Source organism: Cricetulus griseus, chromosome 4, assembly GCF_003668045.3.
Source record: "Cricetulus griseus strain 17A/GY chromosome 4, alternate assembly CriGri-PICRH-1.0, whole genome shotgun sequence".
NCBI classification, from domain to species: Eukaryota; Metazoa; Chordata; class Mammalia; order Rodentia; family Cricetidae; genus Cricetulus; species Cricetulus griseus.
In genome coordinates, this window is record NC_048597.1 from 176543315 (window position 1) to 176567493 (window position 24179).

General features: G+C 45.8%; 1 protein-coding gene across 5 annotated transcripts in view; it reads right to left on the bottom strand.

Moving 5' to 3' along the window:
• The window catches only part of Slc24a1 (solute carrier family 24 member 1), a 28307-nt gene extending 13513 nt beyond the window's left edge, over positions 1–14794 (bottom strand). For 4 of the 5 annotated variants that reach the window (XM_027411360.2, XM_027411358.2, XM_027411357.2 and 1 more), the window contains exons 1-3: positions 13013–14794; positions 1760–1813; positions 342–450 (exon numbers count right to left, since the gene is read on the bottom strand). In XM_027411360.2, coding sequence (XP_027267161.1) covers positions 342–450; positions 1760–1813; positions 13013–14794 — 1945 coding nt within the window. The remainder of the gene's footprint in view (positions 1–341; positions 451–1759; positions 1814–13012) is intronic. The other variant, XM_027411359.2, reaches the window with a different exon arrangement.
• Positions 14795–24179: the final 9385 nt, after the last annotated feature.

The following is a 24179-nucleotide window of genomic DNA, read 5'->3' on the forward strand; positions in this document are numbered from 1 at the left end:
TGCCCCAACACAGATCCAAATAGGCCATATAGCATTTGTGTCCTGACTGTGGATAAGGCCCTTCACTTTACAGACAGGGACACAGGGCAGGGAAACAATGGAATATTACTTGAGGACCCCAGTAACTATGTCTCACATGGCTCTCTCTTGGTGAGCCCAGGTCTTAGGTATTCCTTGTCTTCCAGACTGTCTAGCTTTCACTACCCACCCTCTCTTCTGATAACTCTGTCCTCCCAGCCCAGCCCACTGTCACTAGCGTTTGCAAATCCCAGCTTCTCTCCAGTAGCAGGAGGGGAGGCACACATGGGGCAGACCAGCAGGTCTGAGGAGGCCTTGCTTACCTTCCCCCAGGGGGTCCAGGCTGTGGAGCATGAGATGGTAGATGGTGCTGCGGATGATGCTGTTGTGTAGTGAGGCCGAGCTGCTCCCTCGGGTCAGCACAGACGGGAGCTGAGCAAGGGGAGAGCCGCACAGGCCTCAGTGGGGCCCTGCCCAGGTCAGGGGAGGAGCTGCAGGAGGGCTCGCCAACCTGCCTCCTTCCCACAGAGACCAGAGAGAGGGTGCCCCTTGCCCTGAGCCCCTGCTTCCTTCACCTCCAACTCTCTCTCATCCTCCCTTTTGGTCCTCCAGGACTAGCTCCTTCTGTACTGTACATGAGTCCCATAGCCTCCACAGAGAACAGGTCATATGGATCAGTAGTAACATGTTATGGGAAGGTTTGCACCTCACTGCAAGCAACCTTTCTAGAAACACACCCTTATCACACAGGCAGGCTACTGCGCCAGGCACAGCCCCTTACAGTCTGCACATTGTGCCTGGCCGTGTTCTGTCATTGTCCTATGCCCAGGGATAAGCAAAGTTGGAAGCCCCTTTGACAGGAAAGAAGGAAGAATGGGGGTGGGGGGTTAAGATCAAGTAGGGAGCTAGTGAAGCTAGCAGCCCAGGGCTACTGATTGTGAGCCCACTTTGACTTTACACTCTGGTGCTCAGAGACCTTCAGAGGTACCGAAGTACACACACCTGTACTGCACACAGATGTGACACATATTTGCTCAAAATGACACAAAGAAAATACCGTAAGATTACCACAGGAGTCTCCCTCTTTGCCCTCCCCACCCCGTCCGAGCTGAACTCTTCCGCCACCTAGTGGCTGTGGCCATTACAATAGACTTGGAGATTTTTCTTTGGATAGGGGAAGTTTCTGCCTCCCCAAGCCCCACCCACCCACCACCACCTGCCCTGACTTCTATCAAAGTTCCCCCATAACTCCTTTCATAAAGTGCCTTAGGCTAATCTTTCAGAAACCTTAGGCCCTGCCAGCTCAAGAGCTTTCCCCTGGTTCCTTACATCTGGGTATGCTAAAGCCACCAGTAATTGAACTTTTTTATCAATCAATGTTGGAACTGGAAAGTATGACTTGAGTTTCTCTAGTCCAAACTGCATCTTATAAACATAGAACCCTAGTTTATACAGGAGGCTCAGGAAAAAGTGAGCTGTGATGTTAAAGAGATAGTTCCCATGCTAGCTCTGTGTGGAATAAGAGGCCCTCACCACACAGCCTGCTCCTCCCTGGCTCACCTTGGTAGCTCCCAGGAGCCTCCCAGGTCTCTGGGTTGACTAGCATCAGGACTGTAGCACCCTGTGTGCAGACATATGCTGAGACCCTGAGGTGTCCCCACTCGAGCCAAGACTCCACAATATCCCTGTTCAAACTGGGACCCTGCAGTTTGTCTTCACTGGGTAAGCTTCATAAACCCACCTTGAGCTTCTTGTTATCCTGTGACTCATTTTCCTCAATGGCACCATCACTGGGCTGCAGAGGAGAGCAAAGATCAAGAGATGAATCACACATGTCATGGAGAGACCCTGCTTCTTTGGCCCTACCTGCCCCTCTCTCTGGGGAAGCTGCCGGTACAACCCAGAAACACCCTGGAGCTCATCTGTCTTCAGCAAATGTCTCAACATGCCTGCCACCCTTTGGCTCAGATGTGTCACCTGTCTGAAAAGGCATCCCAGGCTCCTGTTAGTCCTGCTTTGGCTCCTCACATATGCTTCAGGTCTCCATTTAAATGTCACCATCCTCTCTGTCTATTGTTTTCTGCCCTAGCATTTCCCCCAATTCCTTTGTGTGCCAACAGACATGGTAAAGAGGTGATACATTTATTAAGTAAAAGGATAGATTAACTTCATCTGTTTCCACTCCTGTCTGTTTATGCCCCTTCGCTATACCACAAGCGCCTTCCCTGGGCCTCTCTGCTAGCCCAAATTCTTTGTTCCTCCTCAGAAAACTGAGGGTGGACTCTTGTACAAAGCTTTCCCCATGACCCCTTTAGCTGCGCCACACCCCCACTCCAGATGCTAAAACAGCCCTCCCCTTGAAAGTTGGACAGCAATAGCACATCTTGTGATTTCAAAATCTTGCTTTAGAGCCTGATAAGTGCTTATGTCTTGGGGAAGCAGTGGGACATTCTGCTGAGGAGTTAGACCACCCTACACACTCAAGATGAAGAAACGTGGAGCCGGTTAGAATCATAGCTTTGAATTTTAGGTCTAGAGCAAAGAAGTAGCAGCCTACAATCCACACTGCCAGAGAAGCTAGGAATCAAAGAGGACCCTAAGAGAGACACACATGGTCCCCCGGAGAAGGGGAAAGGGACCAGATCTCCTAAGCTAATGGGAATCATGGGGGGAGAGGAGAAGGAGTTAGAAGAAAGAGAAGGGGAGAAGGGGAGGGCCGAGGAGGACAGGAGGGAGCATGAAGATCTAGTCAGGGAAGGAATGGAGGAGAGCAAGAAAAAGGATACCATCTTAGAGGGAGCCATTATAGTTTAAAGTGAAATCTGGCACTAGGGAAATGTCCAGAGACCTAAAAGGTTGACCCCAGCTAACAATCTAAGCAATAGTTGAGAGGCTACCTTAAATGCCCTTCTCTGATGTTGAGATTGATGACTACCTTATATGCCATCCTAGAGCCTTCATCCAGTAGCTGATGGAAGCAGAAGCAGACACCCACAGCTAAACACTGAGCTGAACTCTGGAATCCAGTTGCAGAGAGGGAGGAGTGATGAGCAAAGGGGTCAAGACCAGGTTGGAGAAACCCACAGAAACAGCTGACCTGAACAAGGGGTCGCTCATGGACCCCAGACTGACAGCTGGGAAACCGCCATAGGACTGTTCCAGACCCCCTGAAGTAGGAAGTCAGTTTGGAGGTCTGAACAATCTGTGGGGCCACTGGTAGTGGAACAGTATTTACCCCTAGTACACAAATGAACTTTGGGAGCCCTCTCTACATAGAGGGATACACTGGGAAGGGTCTAGGCCCTGCTCCAAATGATAAAAGAAGCTTGTTTCTAATTTAAATAAAAAAGATTTAAAAGGAATCATAGCCTTGAAATGTCATCTGAATGATATATGAACTGTCTATCCAACTAGAGATCAATCATTTATCTATTTTTAGATATGGATGCATTATCTAACCCAGACTCGCCTAGAACTCTCTATACTATCCAGGCTGGTCTTAAATTTGGGGTGATCCTCCTACCTCAGCCTCCTTCACAGAGTGCTTGATGGAAGTAAATCTACTAGATTCTATGTTTGTTTGTTTTACCATGCAGTGAACTTGTGATGTAGTTGTTTCTGGTCCCCTGACCTGTGGCTCTTAATAAAGGTAAGGAGGATACATACATAATCCCAGGTGGCCTCTGGTACTATCTTTAGGCACCAAGGTTATTAACAGTTGCCCCAGTGACTATCTTTACATCCCTCTGCTTCCCTCATTGGCCAGCAAGGCCCACCCAGAAACAGAACAGCTTCATTCTCTGTTCTGCTCTGAAAATATAGAAAATACCACCTGACCACAGGCCACCCACTCTTACACTGAGCACATGCTATTATAAGGGACTGTGTTGGTGGCTATAGGGAGAAAAGATATTTAGGGCACAGAGTCTGTGTTCAGAAAGGAATGGAGACATATCACACAGACGCAAGACAAAGCAGAGCATGGGTCACAATAAGGGAGGCATAGACAATGCTGTTGTGTGAGGTGGGCCAGGCACGCATGCAGTACATGCATATATGTAGGAAAAACACACGTGTGCGTGTATAAGCTAGAGGACAACTTTCTGGAGTTGGTTCTCTTTCCACTTTTTGTGGGTTCCAGGAATCAAACTCAGATCAACAGACTTTCACATCAACTTTTTTTTGTAAAAACAAAAATGTTTAATACAAATGATTGTTTTGCCTACATATATGTATCTGTACCGCATGCATAGTGCTCAAGAGGCCAGGAAAGGGACCCTTGGAGCCAGAAGTGGACCCCTGGAACTAGAGTTACAAATGGTTGTGAGCATATTCCTCCCTCTGCCTCACTGCCCACACCAGTGAACAAGCAGCACTGGTCTCAGGCAGCTCAGTTTGGACTCTACTCTCCTGCCTCCAGACCCACAAAGTCCTTGAGTCTAGATTTGTTCCTCTTCAGGTATATTCTTCACCCCTGACCAGCACAGTGACTTTCCAAGCACATCACATTGTGTCCCTTCTCTATGTTCTAGAAGTCACACTGTCCTCTGGGAGAGTGGACTGTGTACCAGCCGGCCTCCTGAATGCCTATAGTGCAGTATTACAAACAACTTTTGGGGGGAAGGGATTGTTTTGTTTGTTTGTTGAGACAGGGTTTCTCTGTATATCCTTGGCTGTCCTGGAGCTTCTGTGGACCAGGCTGGCTTCAAACTCACAGAGATCCTCCTGCCTCTGCCTCCTTAGTGTTGGAATTAAATGTGTGCCCAATCACCACTTGGCTTTGTTTTGTTTTTTGAAACAGGGTCTCATTATGCATCCCTGACTGGCCTGGAACTCACAGAGATCGGCCTGCCTCTGCCTCCCAAGTGCTAAGATAAAAGGCGTGCGCCATCACACCCAACCTGTAACTTCTGCTGATGCTTCCCCACATCCAAATTTTGTTAATGTTAATGATTGGAGATCAAATAAGTCAGGCAAGTGTTCTACCATTGAGTTATAGCTGCATTCCTCTAAAAGTACTATTTCTTTTTTTTTTTTTAAGATTTTATTTATTTGTTACATACAGTGTTCTACCTGCATATTTGCCTGCACACCAGAAGAGGGCACCAGATCTTATTTTTAGATGGCTGTGAACCACCATGTGGTTGCTGGAAATCAAACTCATGACCTCTAGAAGAGCAACCCGTGTTCTTAACCTCTGAGCCATCTCTCCGGCCCCTAAAAGTACTATTTCAACAAGCTGTTGTGAAATATTCCTTTACACTGTGTAAAGATGTGTCACTGTGATTGGTTTAATAAAGAATTGAATGGACAATAGCTAGATAAGGAAGAGGACTTCCAGAGACAGAGAGGATTCTGGGAAGAAGAAAGGTGGAGTCACCAGCCAGACTCATGGCAGTGATGAAAGATGAAGTAATGAGCCACCTGACAGAATATAGATTAAAATAAATGAGTTAGTTTATGAGCTAAGCCCTAGCTTAGGCTTCTTTGTGGAAGACTAAGTGTGTGGTGTGTATCTCACACTTCCTCTTTTACACTTCTCTCAAATGCTCACACTGCTGGAATCGGCCTCATGCTTCTCAGCACAGCCTCAGGCTCATTCCTCACAGACACCTCCCGTTCCTCTGGCCTCAGCTCAGAATGCTTCTGGGCAGACTCCTGCAACCCATTCTCCCAGGCTTTTCTTGATCCTCTGCAGTACTGAATCCCTCCGCACTTGCCTACATATTTCCACACAATGCTATAACTTGGACTTTTCCATCTTCCCCACCCAGGAGAACTTTTTGTGTGTCTAATGAAACTTAGGCTATAGGACCTCTCTCCCATTACACACTTAATTTGTAGAAGTGGTTTTATAGTCTCCTTGATGAGTATCAGATACCACAAAGCCTGGACCAACTCTAGTTTCTCCATTAGACTGAGCTCCAGGAGACCTGGGAGTATGTTTCATTTGTCACTATATCACAGACCTGACAGGCACCACACAAAGACAGGCCATGAGTATAAGACAGGATCTTTCAGGAACTACTTTTTCTCTCGTTCACAGGACTTTGATCCTCCAAAACATTGATTAGTGACTTGCAAATTCACTTCTCACCGATGCTCCATCTTAAGACTCATATATCCTCCTGGGCAGTAAGGTGTAGGGAGCCGTCCCTGCATTCTCCATTACAATGATGGCGCCTGCAGGCACTGAATGTAAATAAGATTATTGCGCAGGCGCTGGGTAATCTTCCATTCCTTGATCTCTGCCTATTCCGTGGCGTCATATGGCCTGAGGAGCTGAAGCCAATCATAGGGTGACACGTCCCAGGCGGCGGCTGCCAGCCTTTATTAGGGGACCGGATTCTTGGCTCGGGGTCTCCGCTTTGGTAAGCTTATGCTCTCCTCTCAAGATGCATTAAAGCTTTACTGCAGAAGGATCCGAATGTCCTGTGTCGTTCTTGCTGGCGAGACTATCGCGCGGGACAGTAAGGGAAGCACTGAGACTCACCACTCCAGAGCAGAGCTCCTGAATTTCCTGAACCAATGTTTCCTCCAGACTTCTCTGTCTCTGTGGCTGGCACCATCGTTCATTCTCCACTCATGCCAAAAGCTCAGCTCCATCCCTGACTTCTCCCACCCTCACTCCTCATCACCAAGTGCAGACGATAACCTCTCCAGGATATCTGCCACAGACAACTCTGCATATGTGATGCGGCTTCACTGGACTCGGTGTCAGTATCCTGCACTCAGTGGTGGTCCAAAGCTAGTTGGTGGAAAGTTCCAGAAACAAACAAATTGTAACTTCTAAATTGCATGGTTTTCTGAGCTTAATGAATTCTCAGGCTGTCCTGCCCATCCTTCCTGGGACATGAATCATCTCTGTGTTCAGTGTATCCATGTTATATGTGCTACCTACCCATCGGTCATTTAGTAATTATCTTAGTTTTCAGATGGATCTCATTTCACAATGTTTGTATTCAAATAACCCTTATTTAGTAATGTTCAAAAGTGCAAACATTCCGGGCATTGGTGGCGCACGCCTTTAATCCCAGCACTCGGGAGGCAGAGGCAGGTGGATCTCTGTGAGTTCAAGGCCAGCCTGGTCTCCAGAACGAGTTCCAGGACAGCCTCCAAAGCCACACAGAGAAACCCAGTCTCGGAAAAAAAAAAAGGTGCAAACATAATGATGCTGAAAATTCAGCTATGCTAAAGAAAAGAGCCGTAAAATGAGTGTTACAAATTTTAGATTTGTCCAATGGGGATCATGACATTGCATCTCCTGTGGCTAAGCTGAGATAACTGTCTGCACATGCATGCATGCATGTGTAAACACAGATACACAGCCAGACAACTGGGTGCTTCACACAGCTCCTAATCAGACACGCTGCTACTCCTACTTCCATTACTGTACACCTATAATTCATTTTCTATACAGTGACTTTGGAGTGAACTCTAAAACAGGACTCTGTTAATCCTTTATTGTACCTCAAGTGAAACCCAAACTCAGTTCCAGTTCTCAGCCCCCTAGTCTCCCCCTCAGTGCCCTGTACCATCTTCCCTGCCTTGCCCACTAACCACAATGCTGTGTCGGGTCCTCCAGCCCTGGGCCTTTGCAAGTGCTCTTCCTTCCTCCAGGGCTCCTTGCCCACTTCTATTCTTCAGCTCACACTTTAGATTTCTCTCCCCCCAAAACCTCTCTTATTCCCCCTCAGCAAGGGCCCCCACCACACTGTCACCATGCATCTCCCTCACAGGGCTCCTCACTCTGCAATTCTCTTATTAACTTGTCACTCTCATTCATCATCCATATATCCGTGCCCCTTCACCAAACAGTTACTTGTTGGGTTTATTTTCCAATAAGTTCAAGGGGCAGAGAATGTAGAATGTATGCTATTCTTTGTAGAGCACCATGGATATTAATTTGATATTTAATCCCATTGAGTTCCATAGGAGAAAATGTTACTGTGTTGTATGAATGCCTGTAACACCTCAGCTACAGGCTCACACACATTTGTGGAAACAGCAAGCAGTGGACCTGGGCTCATGCAGATGTTTGTGCTGTGCTATTAATATTTGTTTCTCATGCATTTGTTTTGTCACCTGCTGTTACTAGTGGGTGGGGTGGGGGGCTTGAAAAGCTTCATCCAGTTATCAGGGAAAGGCACAGGCTAGGCAAGCACTCTGCCACAAAGCTGCAGCCCGGGCCAGGGGACAAACGATACAAAGATGAGGATCCTGCTAGGGTTAGTGTTGGAGGCCAGGGTAAGCTAGAGCAAGGGGGAGAGAGAGAGAGAGAGACTCCCTCCATCTTTTCCTGACAATTAGAAGGAAGCCAATGACCAGTTAAACAATTGAAGGCCATTCCTCAGCCCAACCAACCTTTTGCAACATAGTGGCTGTGGAACTAACATGGGTGGGACCCACAGAAGTAGGAAGAGCCAAGACAACTGTTTCTTGTCCATAGCCTTCCATCCATACAGGCCACGGATATGACTCTTGAAGAAAGATAAGAAATGGGAAGCCTAGCCTCCATAGGTGTGCCTTGCCTGTGTGGAGTCTTGCTGGTTGAATAAGAAAATTCCTGCTGGGGAGAAAATGGGCCACAGTGTATTCAAAACCAAGTGCCAGGCTTTTCCCCAGAACCACACATCCTGAAGAATTCTTTGGTGCAGAGTGTAGAGATGGGTTTTCATAAGGACTCATATCCTTATGCCCCTGAGTGCCATTGGCACTCCATAAGGCCGCTCTTCTGTCCATGGCTAAGCTCCTCACTCCACATGATGAAGGGTCCATCATCCTTGGATGCCAGTGAGTTTTCTGATGAGTGTTGGCTCTCTGTGACTATACAGAGATTTGTCATCTGGGGCCAGAAACAATATATGGAGAGCTTTGACACTCAGCATAAGGCTTCAAAGAGGGCTAATGAGACTGTTGATAACTGTGCAAGCATTTACTGTTGCCTTACTGGGGTCATAAAAGGCACCAGCTGATGTGAATCTGACAATGTTGTCTTAGGTGGTTTTAGCTTTGAAAATTTTCAACTAGTGCCAAAAGAGATGCTCTAAAATACTATACACGGGCTGCCAAGATGGCTGGAAGCCTGGTGACCTGAGGTTTATTTCCTAGGACCCTCCTGATAAAGAAGCAACTCCTCTGACCTCCACACATATGCTATGGCATGTGGGAGCATGTCACAGACACAATAAACAGATGCAAATATTTAAAAACTAAAGGTGTGTGTGTGTGTGTGTGTGTGTGTGTGTGTGTGTGTGTGTGACCAATACTAATGGTTTTAAATGCATTTTTGTTAGAATCATGGCCCCCAAGAAAGTCCTTTATTCTGATTTATTCTGAATGTCCAGACAGAATGCGACATTCATAAAATAAAAAGATGGCCCCGCTCACCGCTCAGAAACCTGACTGCACCCGTTGGAGGAGTGCTCAAGGCCTGTTGGGAGAGGAAAACCATGTGGCCACTCCCACTATTCACTGTATGGCCGTGTAGCTATTTACTTGTACTGTGTAGCTTTTTACTTTCTAGCTACAGGGAGGGAGGGCATTGAACTGTGAGGGGGTGTGGCTTGCAAAGCAGGAGGTTTTTAGCAGGAAGAGTCTGCCAATGCCTGAACTGCCTTCCCCCACTCACAGCAATGGAAGGCCTATATGAACAGCAACATGATTTGCAGCTCCAGCACAGGGTTCTCTTCCTTAAAGTTAACTTTATTCCTCACACTGCTTTTAATCCAGGTACTTACTAATAAATGGTCTGTAGAGCTGCCTTGACTTGCTCACAGATCAGGGGATAGTTAACAGGGCACCTAAGTTAAAACCCAAATATACACCCGTGCGGTGGTGGCGCACGCCTTTAATCCCAGCACTTGGAGGCAGAGTTCGAGACCAGCCTGGTCTACAAGAGCTAGTTCCAGGACAGCCTCCAAAGCCACAGGGAAACCCTGTCTCGAAAAACCAAGAAAGAAAGAAAGAAAGAAAGAAAGAAAGAAAGAAAGAAAGAAAGAAAGAAAGAAAGAAAGGAAAATAAAACCCAAATATACTGGTTCACTATCATCGCTAAGTATCACTGACTAGCTGCGTGACTTTGAACAGGTTAAGTCCCAATCTGTGTTCCTGTCTCCTCATATGTAAGATATGGATTACAGTCTAGTTTTTTAGCATTTAATAAGAAATTGTTGCCAGACAGTGGTGGTGCATGCCTTTAATCCCAGCACTCGGGAGGTAGAAGCAGGTGCATCTCTCTAAATTCGAGGCCACCTCGGTCTATAGAACAAGCTCCAGGACAACTAGGGCTACACAGAGAAACCCTGTTTCAAAAAAGCAAAAAAGAGAGAAATTGTTGAGATGCTTGTAGATGGAATGGACCCATTATAAGAGTAGATTTCCTCCCTGGCTCCTACCTTTCAATAAACTGGAGTCCCTGAACTGTTGGCATTCCTGAAGAGACTGAGCCAAATACTTCCAGACTAAGACTCTGGGCTCAGACTTTGGGACACAACTGCTTCCCCTCTCAGTGGCGATGATGAAGCTAATATTGCTATCATTCAGAGGAAGGAAAAGGACCCCTTTTATTCCCCACTGTATTTCTCTCCTTGCCTGGCTCCTACTTCCGAAGATATTCTGGCCTGGAGGACTTCACCTCACCAGCTCTGCTCCTTGGCTCCCAGCCTGCCTTGCCCCAATTCTCTCTGACTTCCTGTATTTCAGAGCCATGGCTGATTGAGGAAGACCAGTTTGTCTGACCCCTGACTTCTCCATAGATGTTTAAAAGAGACCCACTGATCCAGGAGAGCTGCAGTCTAGGGAGAAGGAGTAGGAAGTGGGGGAGAGGTTGTTATCAAAAAAAAAAATTCATAGGTAAGGGAAAACACTTTTCAGGGCAGGCACAGACTTAACATTGAACCACAGACATTGAAAACCAGCATGGCTGGACATTGGTGGCACATGCCTTTGATCCCAGCACTCAGGAGGCAGAGGCAGGCGGATCTCTGTCAGTTCAAGGCCAGCTTGGTCTACAGAGCGAGTTCCAGGACAGGTTCCAAAGCAATCAGAGAAACTCTGTCTCTCAAAACAAACAAACAAACAAAAAACAAAAACAAAACCCAGCATGGTTTGCTAGACCAAAGAACTGCACAGACCTGCTCCATGAATTCAATGCAGTCGCTTGTCATATACTGTCCGTGACATATAGTACAGCTTACATCCCTCTCATCAGATCATAGATCTTGGCCAGTTAAATCCAGACACAAAGGAGGGTAGCTCACTCTCTGTGTAGCTAAAAATCATCCCAAAATGGAACTCTAAATACATATATATATACATATATATATAATTTTTAAACAGCTGTAGTTCTTGAGTTACTTATTTATACTTTTTTTTGGGGGGGTTTCAGACGGGGTTTCTCTGTGTAGCTTTGGAGCCTATCCTGGCACTCACTCTGGAGACCAGGCTGGCCTAGAACTCACAGAGATCCGCCTGCCTCTGCCTCCCTAGTGCTGGGATTAAAGGCGTGGGTCACCAAGCCCGGCTATTTATACTCATTCTTACATGGTGGGCATTATTCAAAGAAAGTCTAGAGTATGCATTCTATTACTGTCGGATTTACCTTCAAGTATAGTTAGTAATTCAATCTTTCTTTAATAACACTGTCAATACTAAATTAGCTTCAACACAAAGTAAGCAAACAGTTGGAATCATCCCCTGCCTACTGGTTGGCAAAGAACTGCATCTATTGGCCTTGGGCAGTCTCTTAAGTAGGACAAATTCTCTTTTAAAATCATGGGTTTTGCCTCATGTGCTTAGCAAGCTTTGCTTCGATGGCCTTGCTTGGTGCGGTAGAAATTTCAGGATGTGTTGAGTTTCAGTGAGAGCAGAGTTACTACAAAGAACCAGGAAGCCAGTCATAGGGGTTTAGAACACTGCTGCCCTGATACACACCAGGGATTTTCTCAGAGAAGCAAGGCTCCAGAATGAGTCCTGTCCTAGGAGGCTCCTGCTTCCTCAGCTTAAATTACACAACAAGGAATCACCATCTCTCTAAGCCTTGGCTTTAGAGCAGCATCCTGGCAGGAAATTGTGGTGATTAGGGAGGATGCCAGGGGCTGCATCTCTCCAGTTCTGACCCCAGCGGGCCATGTGACCCAGATCAGCACTTACCCCCTTTTTTTGTCCTGAGTAAACAGTAAATGGTTGACCAGGTCAAATGAGTAACCACTGTGCTGAGTCTTACCAGAACCGAACACATTTGGACTCAGACATCATCATAAACTTAGGAGTTAGGCAGGACCTTTTGGTGACAACCTCACCTGTCATTTCTCCTGGAGAATAGGAAAGAGTTGAGAAGAGACCTGTCCAGGTCACACCATTAATTAAAAAGGAGCATCGGATTAGAACTCAGGGGATCTAGCCCTTGGTTCCATGCTCTCACCAGAACACCGCGTTATTTCAAAATTTCTAAAGGAAGCAGTTTAATCTCTTGCCTCCTGTTGCTGAGGTTGTTAGCCATCCTGCCCACTCATCAAAACTGCGCAGGATTAAGTAGCTAAGTCCTATGCTCTTTGCACGCAAAATTCTGCTCCCATCAACAGCCTCTCTGAGACCAGAGAGCCAGGCTATGAGCCACTCTGTTCCCAAACTCACCCTCCAGGAATCAGAAAGAAAGGGGACCCTATTTGGGATTTGTTTTCAGAGATGACCTCCCTGATATGATGTTGTCTTTCAAGTCACTGAATCATGCATTGAATTTAAGCAGTAAAGTCGCTCACAGAGGCAGAAAAGCTCTAGATTGATTTCTTTTCTGGAAATAAGGCTCACAATCATAACCATTACACTTGCTAATTACAGGGTTTAGGCATGCTGTAAACGAATGAACAAGAACAGCCAAGGAAGGGGAGAAGCTGCCTCTTGAAGTCTTGCTCTTTCTACTTTTTGGTTCTTAACTTCCCCCTGTCCTTCCACACCAAAGAGGCCTGGGAAAGCTGGAGCCAGACTGCCTTACCTTGCTGAGGTCCCCAAGGGCCATGACCTTGGCTACTGGCCTCCTGCTGAGCTGCTCTTTCACCCAAAGCTCAATCTGTTTGTTCCACTTCATGGTGAACACATAGAGGGCATAGGCCAGGAGCAGCAGCAGGCTCTCCCACCAGGCAATGAGGCTATCCAGGAAGAAGACAATGAGCATGGACAAGTCAAGGATGTAGAAGGAGACATCACGGAACAAGGGCCACCAGGTAAGATTGAGGATCTCCCGGGAGAAAAGGGCACAGGTGCCAATGACGAAAAGGATGTTGAACACAGCAGAGCCCACAATGGTACCAATACCCACATTGCTGTGGGAGATAAAGACACCAATGAGAGAGGTGAAGAGCTCAGGGGCTGAGCCTCCGGCAGCCATGAATGTGGCTCCTGCCACATCCTCAGAGATCTGCAGCTTGTCTGTGATGACTCCCAGGGCTGGGACAAAGTATTCATCACACACAATGGCCAAGGCCACAAACACATACATCATGCCAAAGATGTGCAGAGCCACCCAGCCCTGTCGGCGATCCTCCACACTGAATAGGTCTGGGGGGTACTCTGCCTTGGCGTGGAGTTTTGGCCAGCCAGGTGGTGAATCTGAAGGACTGGGACTGGGTGCCCCTGGGAACACAATGTTTGTTATGCTTGGAGATGGGGACATGGGTACAGCTGGGACTGGCTCCATAACCACACAGCGGTGGACCTGTGTGGTCAGGATTGCCTTGACTTTGGAAGTTACTGGGGCCTTGTGTGCTGTGGACGGTCTCTTTGCCAACTCCCTGTTGGTGGCTGAGGCAATCCTAATGGTTGGTGCACTGGTTCTGGACAAGGGATTGCTAATTCTCCTGGCAACAGTAGAAACTCCGATGGTTTCAGGGTTGCTACCCATCCTGGCTCTTCTGGTCACTTGCTCCTCAGAGGTAGCCGGAGTGTGCTGTGAGACTGCTCCCTGGAGACTGGTAGAGCTGTTTTGTTCTTCTCTTCTAGGACTGCCCAAGGTGTTCTCTTCCACCAAACTTGGAGAAGACAAGAGACTTGTTTCTGCTTCACGTGTTAAGAAAGTCAGAGTGTTTGGAACCACTCTCTTGAGAGAAGCTGCAGTGGTTTCTTCCACTGTTCTCTCAGGAGGTCTGGTCTCCAATAGCCTATAGGTTGCCATGGTTTTGCTGTCTTTCTCTGTCGTTATGGGGGTGGTAGCAGATGGTGCACCCGCTGGGGATGGAGTATACTTCCTTCCCTTCTCCCTGGAGTGAGCTGGGGTGGAGTTCCTCCTTTCTCCCCTGGGTACTGGGGTATAGTTTTTTATTCTCTCTCTGCCTGACATTGAGATGAAGTGGTTTGACGCTCTGCTAGATGTGCCAGCAGCTATAGGGCTATAATTATTCTTTGGTGATATTGGAGTGATCTCGGTTGTTCTGGGTGGGTTGGGGGTGTCCTCCATTGTTAGGCTAGGTGTTGCTTCATCCCTGATCACTGTGTTTTGGGGTGCCAGCATCTCACCATCCACTTCAGAGCTACCCTCTGGAGGGTCACTTCCCACCACTGTCATCTCGTCACTGGGGAGGTCCCTGCTGGCCAATTTAATAAGCTGTTGGGAAGAAACTTTTGTCCACATTGAGGGGGAGTTTTGGGGTCTCCTCAGGTGCTGATAGGTGGAACCGATGATCAACATTCCCAGGAGGAAAAGGAGGCGACTCCAATGAAGCCTCTTTGGTCGTCGGAACAACCGCCTCTCCTGTGTCCCTATCCTGATCAGTTTCCCCATGATGGCCAGTTAGGTCTGGTTACAGTTGGCCTTTCATTCTGTCCAGGGAGAGGCAGACGTTGCCCTGGGATTCATGTTGGTAATCAGGAAAGATTTCTCCACAACACCCAGCCAGGGGTATCCACAAACCTAGAGAGAAGAGAAATTATTTGCTTTCTTCTGGGATCTAGAACTCCCACCTAGAAAAGCGTCCCAGGAACGAAAAGTATTATGCAGAGAGCCGTATGGTGGGAGATCTTGTTCTGCAGGAGCTAACCACCACTGCCCTCCATTCCAGGGTGCAATACCTGCTCTCAGGAGAGAGGATTCCCACTCTGTGGACATGCCAGCCATCCAAGTTTCTGAATGAGTTCAGGTGGGCTTTGTGGATTCTCCCATCTCTTGGGTTCCCTGCAAAGAGTCTCCTGCACCCCTTGGGTCCAAGCTTAAGTTACTGGGAGCTCAGTCATCCATAACTGGGGCCCAGGCCACAGATCTCAGCTTCTCCAATGTAAGAAGGAGCTAGGGAGGCATAACTTTAAAGTATAGATAGCAAGAGAAAGAAGTGAATGGCATCGTCATGGATATTAGTTAAGTATGGCTCTGTGTGCTCATGTATGTTAGTTTTGCTGTTGCGGGGCTGGGATTTGTTTGGGGCTCTTTTTAAATGCTTATACTGTCTCATCCAGACAGAACAAAGCTTAAAAGTCATGGGACTTCTTACATAATGGTGTGGAATGGTGGAAGGAAAATGAGAAATGGAGCCAAAGGCCAGGACTCTCAGCTCTGCTGCCTGTCAGCTGTGCCATCCTGGGTAAGCTGACCTCGATGCCTCAGCCGTGACATGAATATGTGCCAGTCATACAAAATTGAGCTCTGGAAGGACATCTACGCAAGGGAAACGGAGGAACACTGGTCAAAGGGAGACTTAATTTTCACTGTACATTCAACTAGATTGTTTTCGAATGGGTATGCTGTAACATTTTAACCATAATTTTTGTTTGTTTTGTTTTGTTTTTTAAGACAGGGTTTTTCTGTGTAGCTCTGGCTGCTGAGAACCATTTATAGACCAGGCTGGCCTTGAACTCACAGAGATCCTCCTTCCTCTACCTCCCGAGTGCTGGGATTAAAGATATGTACTACTACTGCCAGTTTAATTTTTTGAGACAGGGTTTCATGCAGCCCATACTGGCTTTGAACACAATCTGTGGGCAAGAATGACCTTGAACTTTTCTTCCTACCTTCATCTCCCAAGTGCTAAAATTATAGGCCTGTGCCACCATGTCGATTTTGTGTGATTTGGGGGAATGGAACCCAGAGCTTCATGTATGTTAAGCAAGCACTCTACCAACTGAACTATATCCCAGCACATTTAAATTTAATTTAATTGAAGACTATCATCCAAATAAATAGTAATGATAATTAGGTTACAGGAATTCTGAGAGACCAAACACACAAAGTCTATGAGAAGCATTAGACAGAATTGAGAGCTCTTGGGGTTAGCTTTACACAGGATGCGGAAGGAAAGACCCACAGGGAAACCTTACTTTATAAAGGGCCTTGAGACCAGACCCAGCCAAAACCCATTAAATCTCTAACCTGTGACCAATTGTATTACACAATTATTAGAAATGTCTGGCTTGTGAAGGATAATTATATATCAGAAGTGGGCTGAGTAACGTAAGATCTGTCCACTATGACTCTCCTGTGAGGCACACAGACACCTAGAGAAGTGACTCACTTCACACAGCTCCAAGGGACCCAGACATGAGCCTGCAGTGGATCTCTCAGTCTGTTTGTAAACCGCACTAACTGGAAGTGCCAGTGTGCCAGCCTACAATATAAAAGCAGAATTGTCAAAGTGGTGGGAATAAGTGAGCTTCCTCCTTTGTCCTGGCTTACCCTGACCTTTCCCTGTCTTCCTCCAGCACCCTGCCCCTTGCCTTGAACTCAGCACTTTTGTAGCCAGCCCACATGTGCTTCCTACAGAAAGTCTTGTGGGGCTCTCTCCTTACCCTGTGGAGGAGAGCTGAGCTGACACCCCGGCTGAACCCTCCTACCTAAGCGCACCATTTACCTTCAGACCTCGACATCTGTGTCTTCCAAGTTCTGGAAACTTGTCAGAATCCAGGGTCTCGGAGAGTGGGTCTGAAGCTGGACCACAGAAAACACCCCATTCTCCTACCCCCAGCTCCCTAGGGTCGAGTATGAAGGGCATATCAGGGGAAGAATATCCAATCCTGCCTAATACCAGCCTCCTCTAAGAAGCTTATGAGGCATTGTACAAGTTCTGGGTCCCAGAACCTCAGAAGAAGCCTGAGGGGGTAGACCTTTTACCAGGGACACAGAATGGACTTTCCGTGGGACCCCCCACCCCAGTCAATGCAGGAACTTCTCAAATTTATTACTAAGCTATGGGAATTCAAGGCCATCTAGGGCTTCCATGCTTATGTGGGAGGAAAGACACGGATAGGAGCAGAAAGTTCTCTGAGGAAACCAAGGGAAAGTGCCTGGGGCTTAAGAGATCAGAAGACATCAGCACCAGCCTCCACTCTGTGAGTCTAGCCATAATCTAAGTGTATGTGTGGACACAATAACACCAGCCTACCTACGCTTAGGGAGAGTGTGAAAACCAAAGTTGAAACTGAGGGACTGAAACCGAAAATACTTTGCAAACTTGAAAGCATTTTGTAAGTGGAATGTATTAAGCCAAAAAGGAATCCTCAGGGGATCATGCCAGGACATCACAATGTACCTAAGATGTTGGCTCCCAGAGCCTCTCGCACATCTAGCCCACTGCTTTAAGTTGATCACAGTGGGACTTGGGTAAAACAGTGAGGGTCTTGTGCCTGCAGCCACGTCAACCTTTCAGCTAACTCTGCCTGGTATTTGCTGACTGTCTGCCCTTCCTTTCCTCGTTTTCTACAAGTACACGAGTAGCTTCTGCTTTAATCTGAAATCGCAGGTAATCCCTCCCTGTCTCACCTCTGCCCCATGTCACCCTGAGTAGCCCAGAAGAGTGAAAGGTAAGCTGTTTCCTCTGCCAAACCCTGCAGTGGCACTGCTGCTGCTGCTGCTGGAAGAGCTAGATAGATCTCTGTGTCCTGCAGAAACACAGAATGCCTATAGCTTGGGAGGGAAGGTGACCTCTGACAGTCACTCCGTTTTGCTTTTATGCTACCGAAGGCAGAACCAGACTAACTTTTCCTCTCTTCAGTGTCCCATCTGGTCCACAGAGACAGAGAAGAGAATACAATTGATGATGTGGTTTCTTTTTCTCTTCTGGAAACTTCTATCTTAGTGTTACTTACACGACACAGAGCATTCAGTGGAGAAGAAAACCCTCCAGAAAAAAAGGATTCCTTTCTCTCATGTCCTCAATGCCCTACTTGATAGAGATGACTCCAGTTCCTTATTTCTTAGTCTCATGGAATTGAAATGCCTTTTGAAAGTCAATGAGCCACCGGAAAGTTTGGCGTTTGCCTGGGAATACAGTCATCATGTGCACTAGCTCCTGAGAGCTTGGACTGACTTCTCTGGGCAGAGCTGTAAGTAGAGCTCCCATCTGTAGGCGGAGGATGGTAATGACACTACCTGATTGATGGGGTTGTCCTGAGGATTAAGCAATTAACATGTAAAGCGTGTTCACAGTGCCTGGTGCTGCAGTTGTTATTACTCTACTTGTAGAGCTTGCAGGCTCTACTGGCTGCTAGAGATTGTAGACAGGAGTCAAACAGCAGCAGAGCCCACAAATTCCATTATTACAACTTTGTGTATTAGGTACTTGTTAGTCTGATCAATGCCTTTCTCTCTTAATGGCACAAGAGCTCCAAGAGGACAGGACCTTGCCTGTCTTATCTATTGCTGAATCCCCAGAGCTCAGGGCAGTGCTCACCACTCAGTATACTTATTTTGAGACAAAAAAAAAAAAGTATATCCCCACCATGTGCATACCTATAATTCCAGCATTAGGGAGATGAAGGTAGGAGGATCAGGAGTCTGAAGTTACATGGTGAGTTGAAGGTCTGGGTCTGAGATGCAATGATAAGCTATCTCAAAAGACCAAGAGTATATCATAGTGCGTGGGATGCCGAGGTAGGGCTCATGGGCCTGACCTAGGTAGAGAGAGGAGTGCATACTCAAAAGGCTCTATGGACTTTCAAAAACAAGTGGGTAGAGAAAGGCCAGCACTTCTGGGGAGGGGAAGCTCACCCACTCTGTTCTACAGTTACTTCATTTTATCCTCTCCTCTGGGACAAGGTGGCAGGACAGCAAGGGCCCACAGCACTGACCCCCACAGTAAACTCAGGATAACCTCAGCAGCTGGGGAAAGAAGCCAGGGATTCACTGCTTGGCAGGGCAGCAAGGGGATGTCTCCTTGTCCTTGAAAGCATCTTTCTCCTTGTCCTTCCCTACCCTCTGCTAGAACAGAGGAGGGATCTGATGTGGGCAAGGTTGTTTATCTATTTCTGAGCCTACCTCAGGAATTGATGGTGTGGTGGTTTGAACGAGAATGGCCCCTATGGGCTCATATGTTTGAATGCTTGGTCCCTAGTTGGTGGAACTGTTTAGGAAGGATCATGAGGTGTGGCATTGTTGGAGAGGGGTATGTCACTGGTTGGTGGGGGTGCTTTGAGGTTAAAAAGCCCATGTCATTCCCAGTTAGTGCTCTCTCTCTCTCTCTCTCTCTCTCTCTCTCTCTCTCTCTCTCTCTCTCTCTTGCTTGTGGATCTAGACTCTCAGCTACTGTTCCAGCATCATGCCTGCCTGACAGCTGCCAAGCTCCTTGCCATGATAATCATGGACTCTAACCAACACTCTGAAACTGTAAGCCTCCAATAAACTCTTTTCTAAGTTGCCTTGATCATGGTGTCTTCACAGCAATAGAAAAGTAACTAAGACAAATCCCAACTGTATAACAAATCACCCTGCAAGAGTGGACACAATTCATCAAGGGCTGAAATTTCAAATGTCTTTAAGCCTGGACAATAAAAATGACTTCTAGCAGCTCTAGTCAGCATTAGAGGAGACTGCCCAGGATGTGACTGTCCAGAGGATGAATGACACACTGAGAGATGCCCCAGTGTCAGACCACTCAAAAATATTTAAAGACTGATTTTAAACTACAGGGCACTGTGTAACCACTAACAAAGTAATGAGTCTGACCAGAACAAGTATCCTAGAGCCTTGCACCATTGGGTTCCTAGCTCATAAGACCAGGGAGACAAGATTTCACATGAGATTGCTCTATGTTACAGTGAGGGAAGCCAAGGAAAAGCATACACATCAGTCAGACCCTGATGTTACAGCCTTGGGCCTTTGGGTTATTTTTCTTTAATGTTATTGTATGTAAGGATTTAAAATTGGATGAAGAGATAGTTTATCAGTTTAGAGAGAGTATTGCTGTCAAAGAGAACCTGAGTTCAATTTCAAACAACTATGTTGCAGCTGGTTACTGACTATCTGTAACACTAGCTCCAGGGGCATCTCCTCTGGCGTTTGTGGTACACGCAGGTGCCCATACATAAACACACATACACATGATTAAAATAAATAAACAAAAATGCAAAAATTTAATATTATAGTTATTTATTTGTTTGACTTATGTGTGTGGGCACAGGAGTGTCACAGCATATTTATGGAGATCAGAGGGCAACTGTGGGAGTCTGTTTTCTCCTTTGACCATGGGGTTCCTGAGGATTGTACTCAGGTTTCTGGGCTTAGTGGCAAACACCTTTTGCCCACAGAGCCATCTCACTGGCCCACAAAAATTAAAATGTAAAAGCATTGTGGGCTGGCTAGTATTATTTCAGCTTGACATAAACTAGAGTCATCAGAGAGGAGGGAGCCTCATAATAGGGCTGTAGACAAGCCTGTGTGGCATTTTCTTAATTAGTGATTGATGTGGGAAGGCCCAGTCCATTGTGTATGGGGCCATCCCTGAGCTGGTGGTCCTGGGTTCTATAAGAAAGCAGGCTGAGAAGGCCGTGTGGAGCAAGCCAGTGAGCATCCTCCTCCATGACCTCTGCATCAGCTCCTGCCTCCAGGTGCCTTCACTGCTTGACTTTCTATTCTAACTTTCTTCAGTTATGGACTACCAATATGGAAGTGTTGCTTTGGTCATGGTGTTTCATCACAGCAATTGTAATCTTAAGACATCTGTCTAGATACATGACAGCTCAACTTTCAGCAGTCAATTATATTCAGCAGGAAACAAGAATGAAGCAAGTGCCCAACATATTAATCAATAATAGTTAATGCAAAGTGCAGAACAATATATACAATATTGTTTTGTCTAGTTAGAAGGCATTATTTATAGTGTTCATATATATCCATATGTAAATACACACATAAACATGCACACAGACAATTTTGTAAAGATTACGTAAGAATAGATAGAGAATGAGCAAAACCAAACACTTCTCCGGTACTTTGCCTTTCCACGTCAGTGGTAGAAGCATACCTGAAGCAGGGAGACACCTGTATGGTTACTGCTAAGAAAAGAAATGCTTATTTTTCATCTTATCTATTTTAAAACTTTAAAATTTTCCCCATAAGCATTAGTTATTTTAACAGTGGGTGTCAGGCTGTAGAGATGGCTCAGAGGTTAAGAGCACTGGCTGCTCTTTCAGAGGTCCTGAGTTCAATCCCCAGCAACCACATGGTGGCTCACAACTATCTATAATGAGGTCTGGTACCCTCCTCTGGCATGGATATATACATGCAGGCAGAACACTGGATGTAATAAATAAATCTTAAAAAAAAAAGTAGGTATCAAGCATGGTGATTTACACCTGTTATCCCAGTACTCAAGAGGCAGAGGCAGAAGATCTCTGTGACTTCCAGACCCTCCTGGTCTACAGAGTGAGTTCCAGGCCAGCCAAGGCTATATAGTGAGACCCTGTCTCAAATAATAAAGAAGCTGGAGAGATGGCTCAATGGTTAAGAACTATAGCTGCTCTTGCAAAGAACCTAGGTTTAGTTCCCAGCAACCACATGGTGGCTCAAAACCACCAGTAAATCCAGTTCCAGAAGATCTGGTGCCTGCTTCTGACCTCTGGAGGCACCATGCAGGCTCCTCGTACACAAATACATGCAGGCTAAATACTCATACACATAAAATAAAATAATTAAATCTTTAAAACAGTTTTATTTTGCTTTAAGATTTTTAAAAGACTGTTTTGTTTTTAATGATGTATATGTGTGAGTGTATGCCACACGTATGTTTGTGCTGGAGTTGGCCAGAAGGGCTCTAAATTCCCTGAAGCTGAACTTGCAGGATGTAATGAGCTGCCTAATGTGGGTGCTGGGAATTGAACCCAGGTCCTCTGGAAGAGCAGCCAGTGCTCTTAACCACTGAGCCATCTACCCAGCCCCTTATTTTGCTTTATGTACTTTTTCTCTTAAAAGATGCTATCAAGTGAAAATGAAGGACAGATTATACTACAGTGAAATTTGAGTATAGTGTAAATCTTACCCAAATTAATTTTGCAAAAGTACTTATGTTGTAAAGGTGATACCCACATACTTTGTTATATAGGCTGGGGAACCAAAATATAGTCTACAGGTTTGATAAACAAAAGGAAGGAGAGGTATATTATATTTTTTAAATTCCTAATTTAACTGAAATATGTTAGACAATATTGAAATTGTGAAGAAGATAGACAAGTGAGGACATAAATCGCCATACATTGACTATATGTTTATAGATATATATGCTTATCTGTATCATACATATTTCGATAATATCTAAGGCAGGTAATAAAAAAATTAAGAAAAAGACGCTATCAAGGTTTTACAAGACTGGTAGCAAGACTGACTAGGTGGAGAGGCGCCAAGATCATAAGGGTCTTTAAAAATGTAGACTTTAAAAGGCACTTTTCAAAAAAGCATGTCCTGGGGAAAGAAATTCAGTTCTTTTTCTTATTGAAATGTGGTATTCACCTCCCAGAGACCCCTCTACTTCCTGCCTGTCTTCTTTCCATATCCAGCATCGCATGAGACTGGGGGCATGGGAGAGGAGCTGGCAGCCAATGGTAGATAAGGCAAGCTCCTGTTTGCAAAGCAAAAAAGTTCATTGGAACTGAAAATGTATAAAAGCATTTCTTTGTTCAGTGAGTCTTTCTATGACTTTGGAATAGAGAGAAGCTTTGTCACTTTCTCAAATGCTATGAAAAAGACTGAAAGAGGATTTGAGAGCAATTAAAAGAAAGAGGCCACAGTTTCTTTGTGAAGCACATTGTACAGGGAAAGAGAAACAGAGGGGAAGCCCAGAATTAGAGTCTCCAGAGGCACAACAACAATTTCAATGTTTGGGGGCTGGGTAGATAAGTGCTTGCTGCACAAATATGAGGACCCAGATTTGGATCCCCAGGACCCATATAAAAATACAATGTGATGATTCAAATCTGTAACTCTAAAACTGGAGAGACAGCAATGGGTCTTCTGGGAACTCATTAATCAGCCAGTCTTGCCAACCAGTGAACTCCAGGTTCAGTGAGTGACACCATATCAAAATAATCACATGGAAGACAATTGAGGAAGACATCCTATGTCAAGCTCTGACTTCCACTCATTATGCATTCACACACAAACATGTACATGCACAAAGATTTCAATGCTTAGGTATTAATTAGATTATGATTCAAAGAAACAAAACATTCTTTAAAAAGTGAAATGCATGAGATTACTGGATATTTGAAAGCTGTCTTAAGGGTACTAGAGATGTATTGTTATTTTAAATTAGATAGCAATAGAATTCTTATGCTTTTAAAAGTTTTTATTTGGAGGGATCTGGAGAGTGGTTCAGTGGTTAAGAATGGTGGTTGGTCTTCCAGAGGACAGGGATTGGTTCTCAACACCCACATGGCAGCTCACACCATCTGTAATGCCAGTCCCAGGGGATCTGATGCCTTCTGCTGGTCTCTGCAGTCTCCTCTCCTCTGTAATATCAAGATGGGATCCCCTAAGCAAGCTGCCTTAGCAGACTAGCCAAAGGGTGAGCTCTGTGCTTGATTGAGAGACCATGCCTCAAATAAATAAAAATAAAATAAATAAATAAATAAATAAATAAGGTGGAGAGCAACTGAAGATTCCTGACATCATCCGTGGGCCTTAACTCCACATGCACTCATAAAAACATGCATACGCCACACATACATACATACATACATACACACACACACACACACACACACACACACACACACACACACACAGAGGAGAGGGAGGGGGGATTAAAAAAAAGTTCTTATGTTTTAGAGATAGATACCAAAATGGTTCTGGACTAAATGATATCTGGGCTCTCTACCAACATATTATGTCAGAAAGAGGTAGGTTGAGATGTAAATGAGAGATGGAAGATTAACAGTAGAAACTGGGTGAAGGGGGATTTGTTAGGCTATTC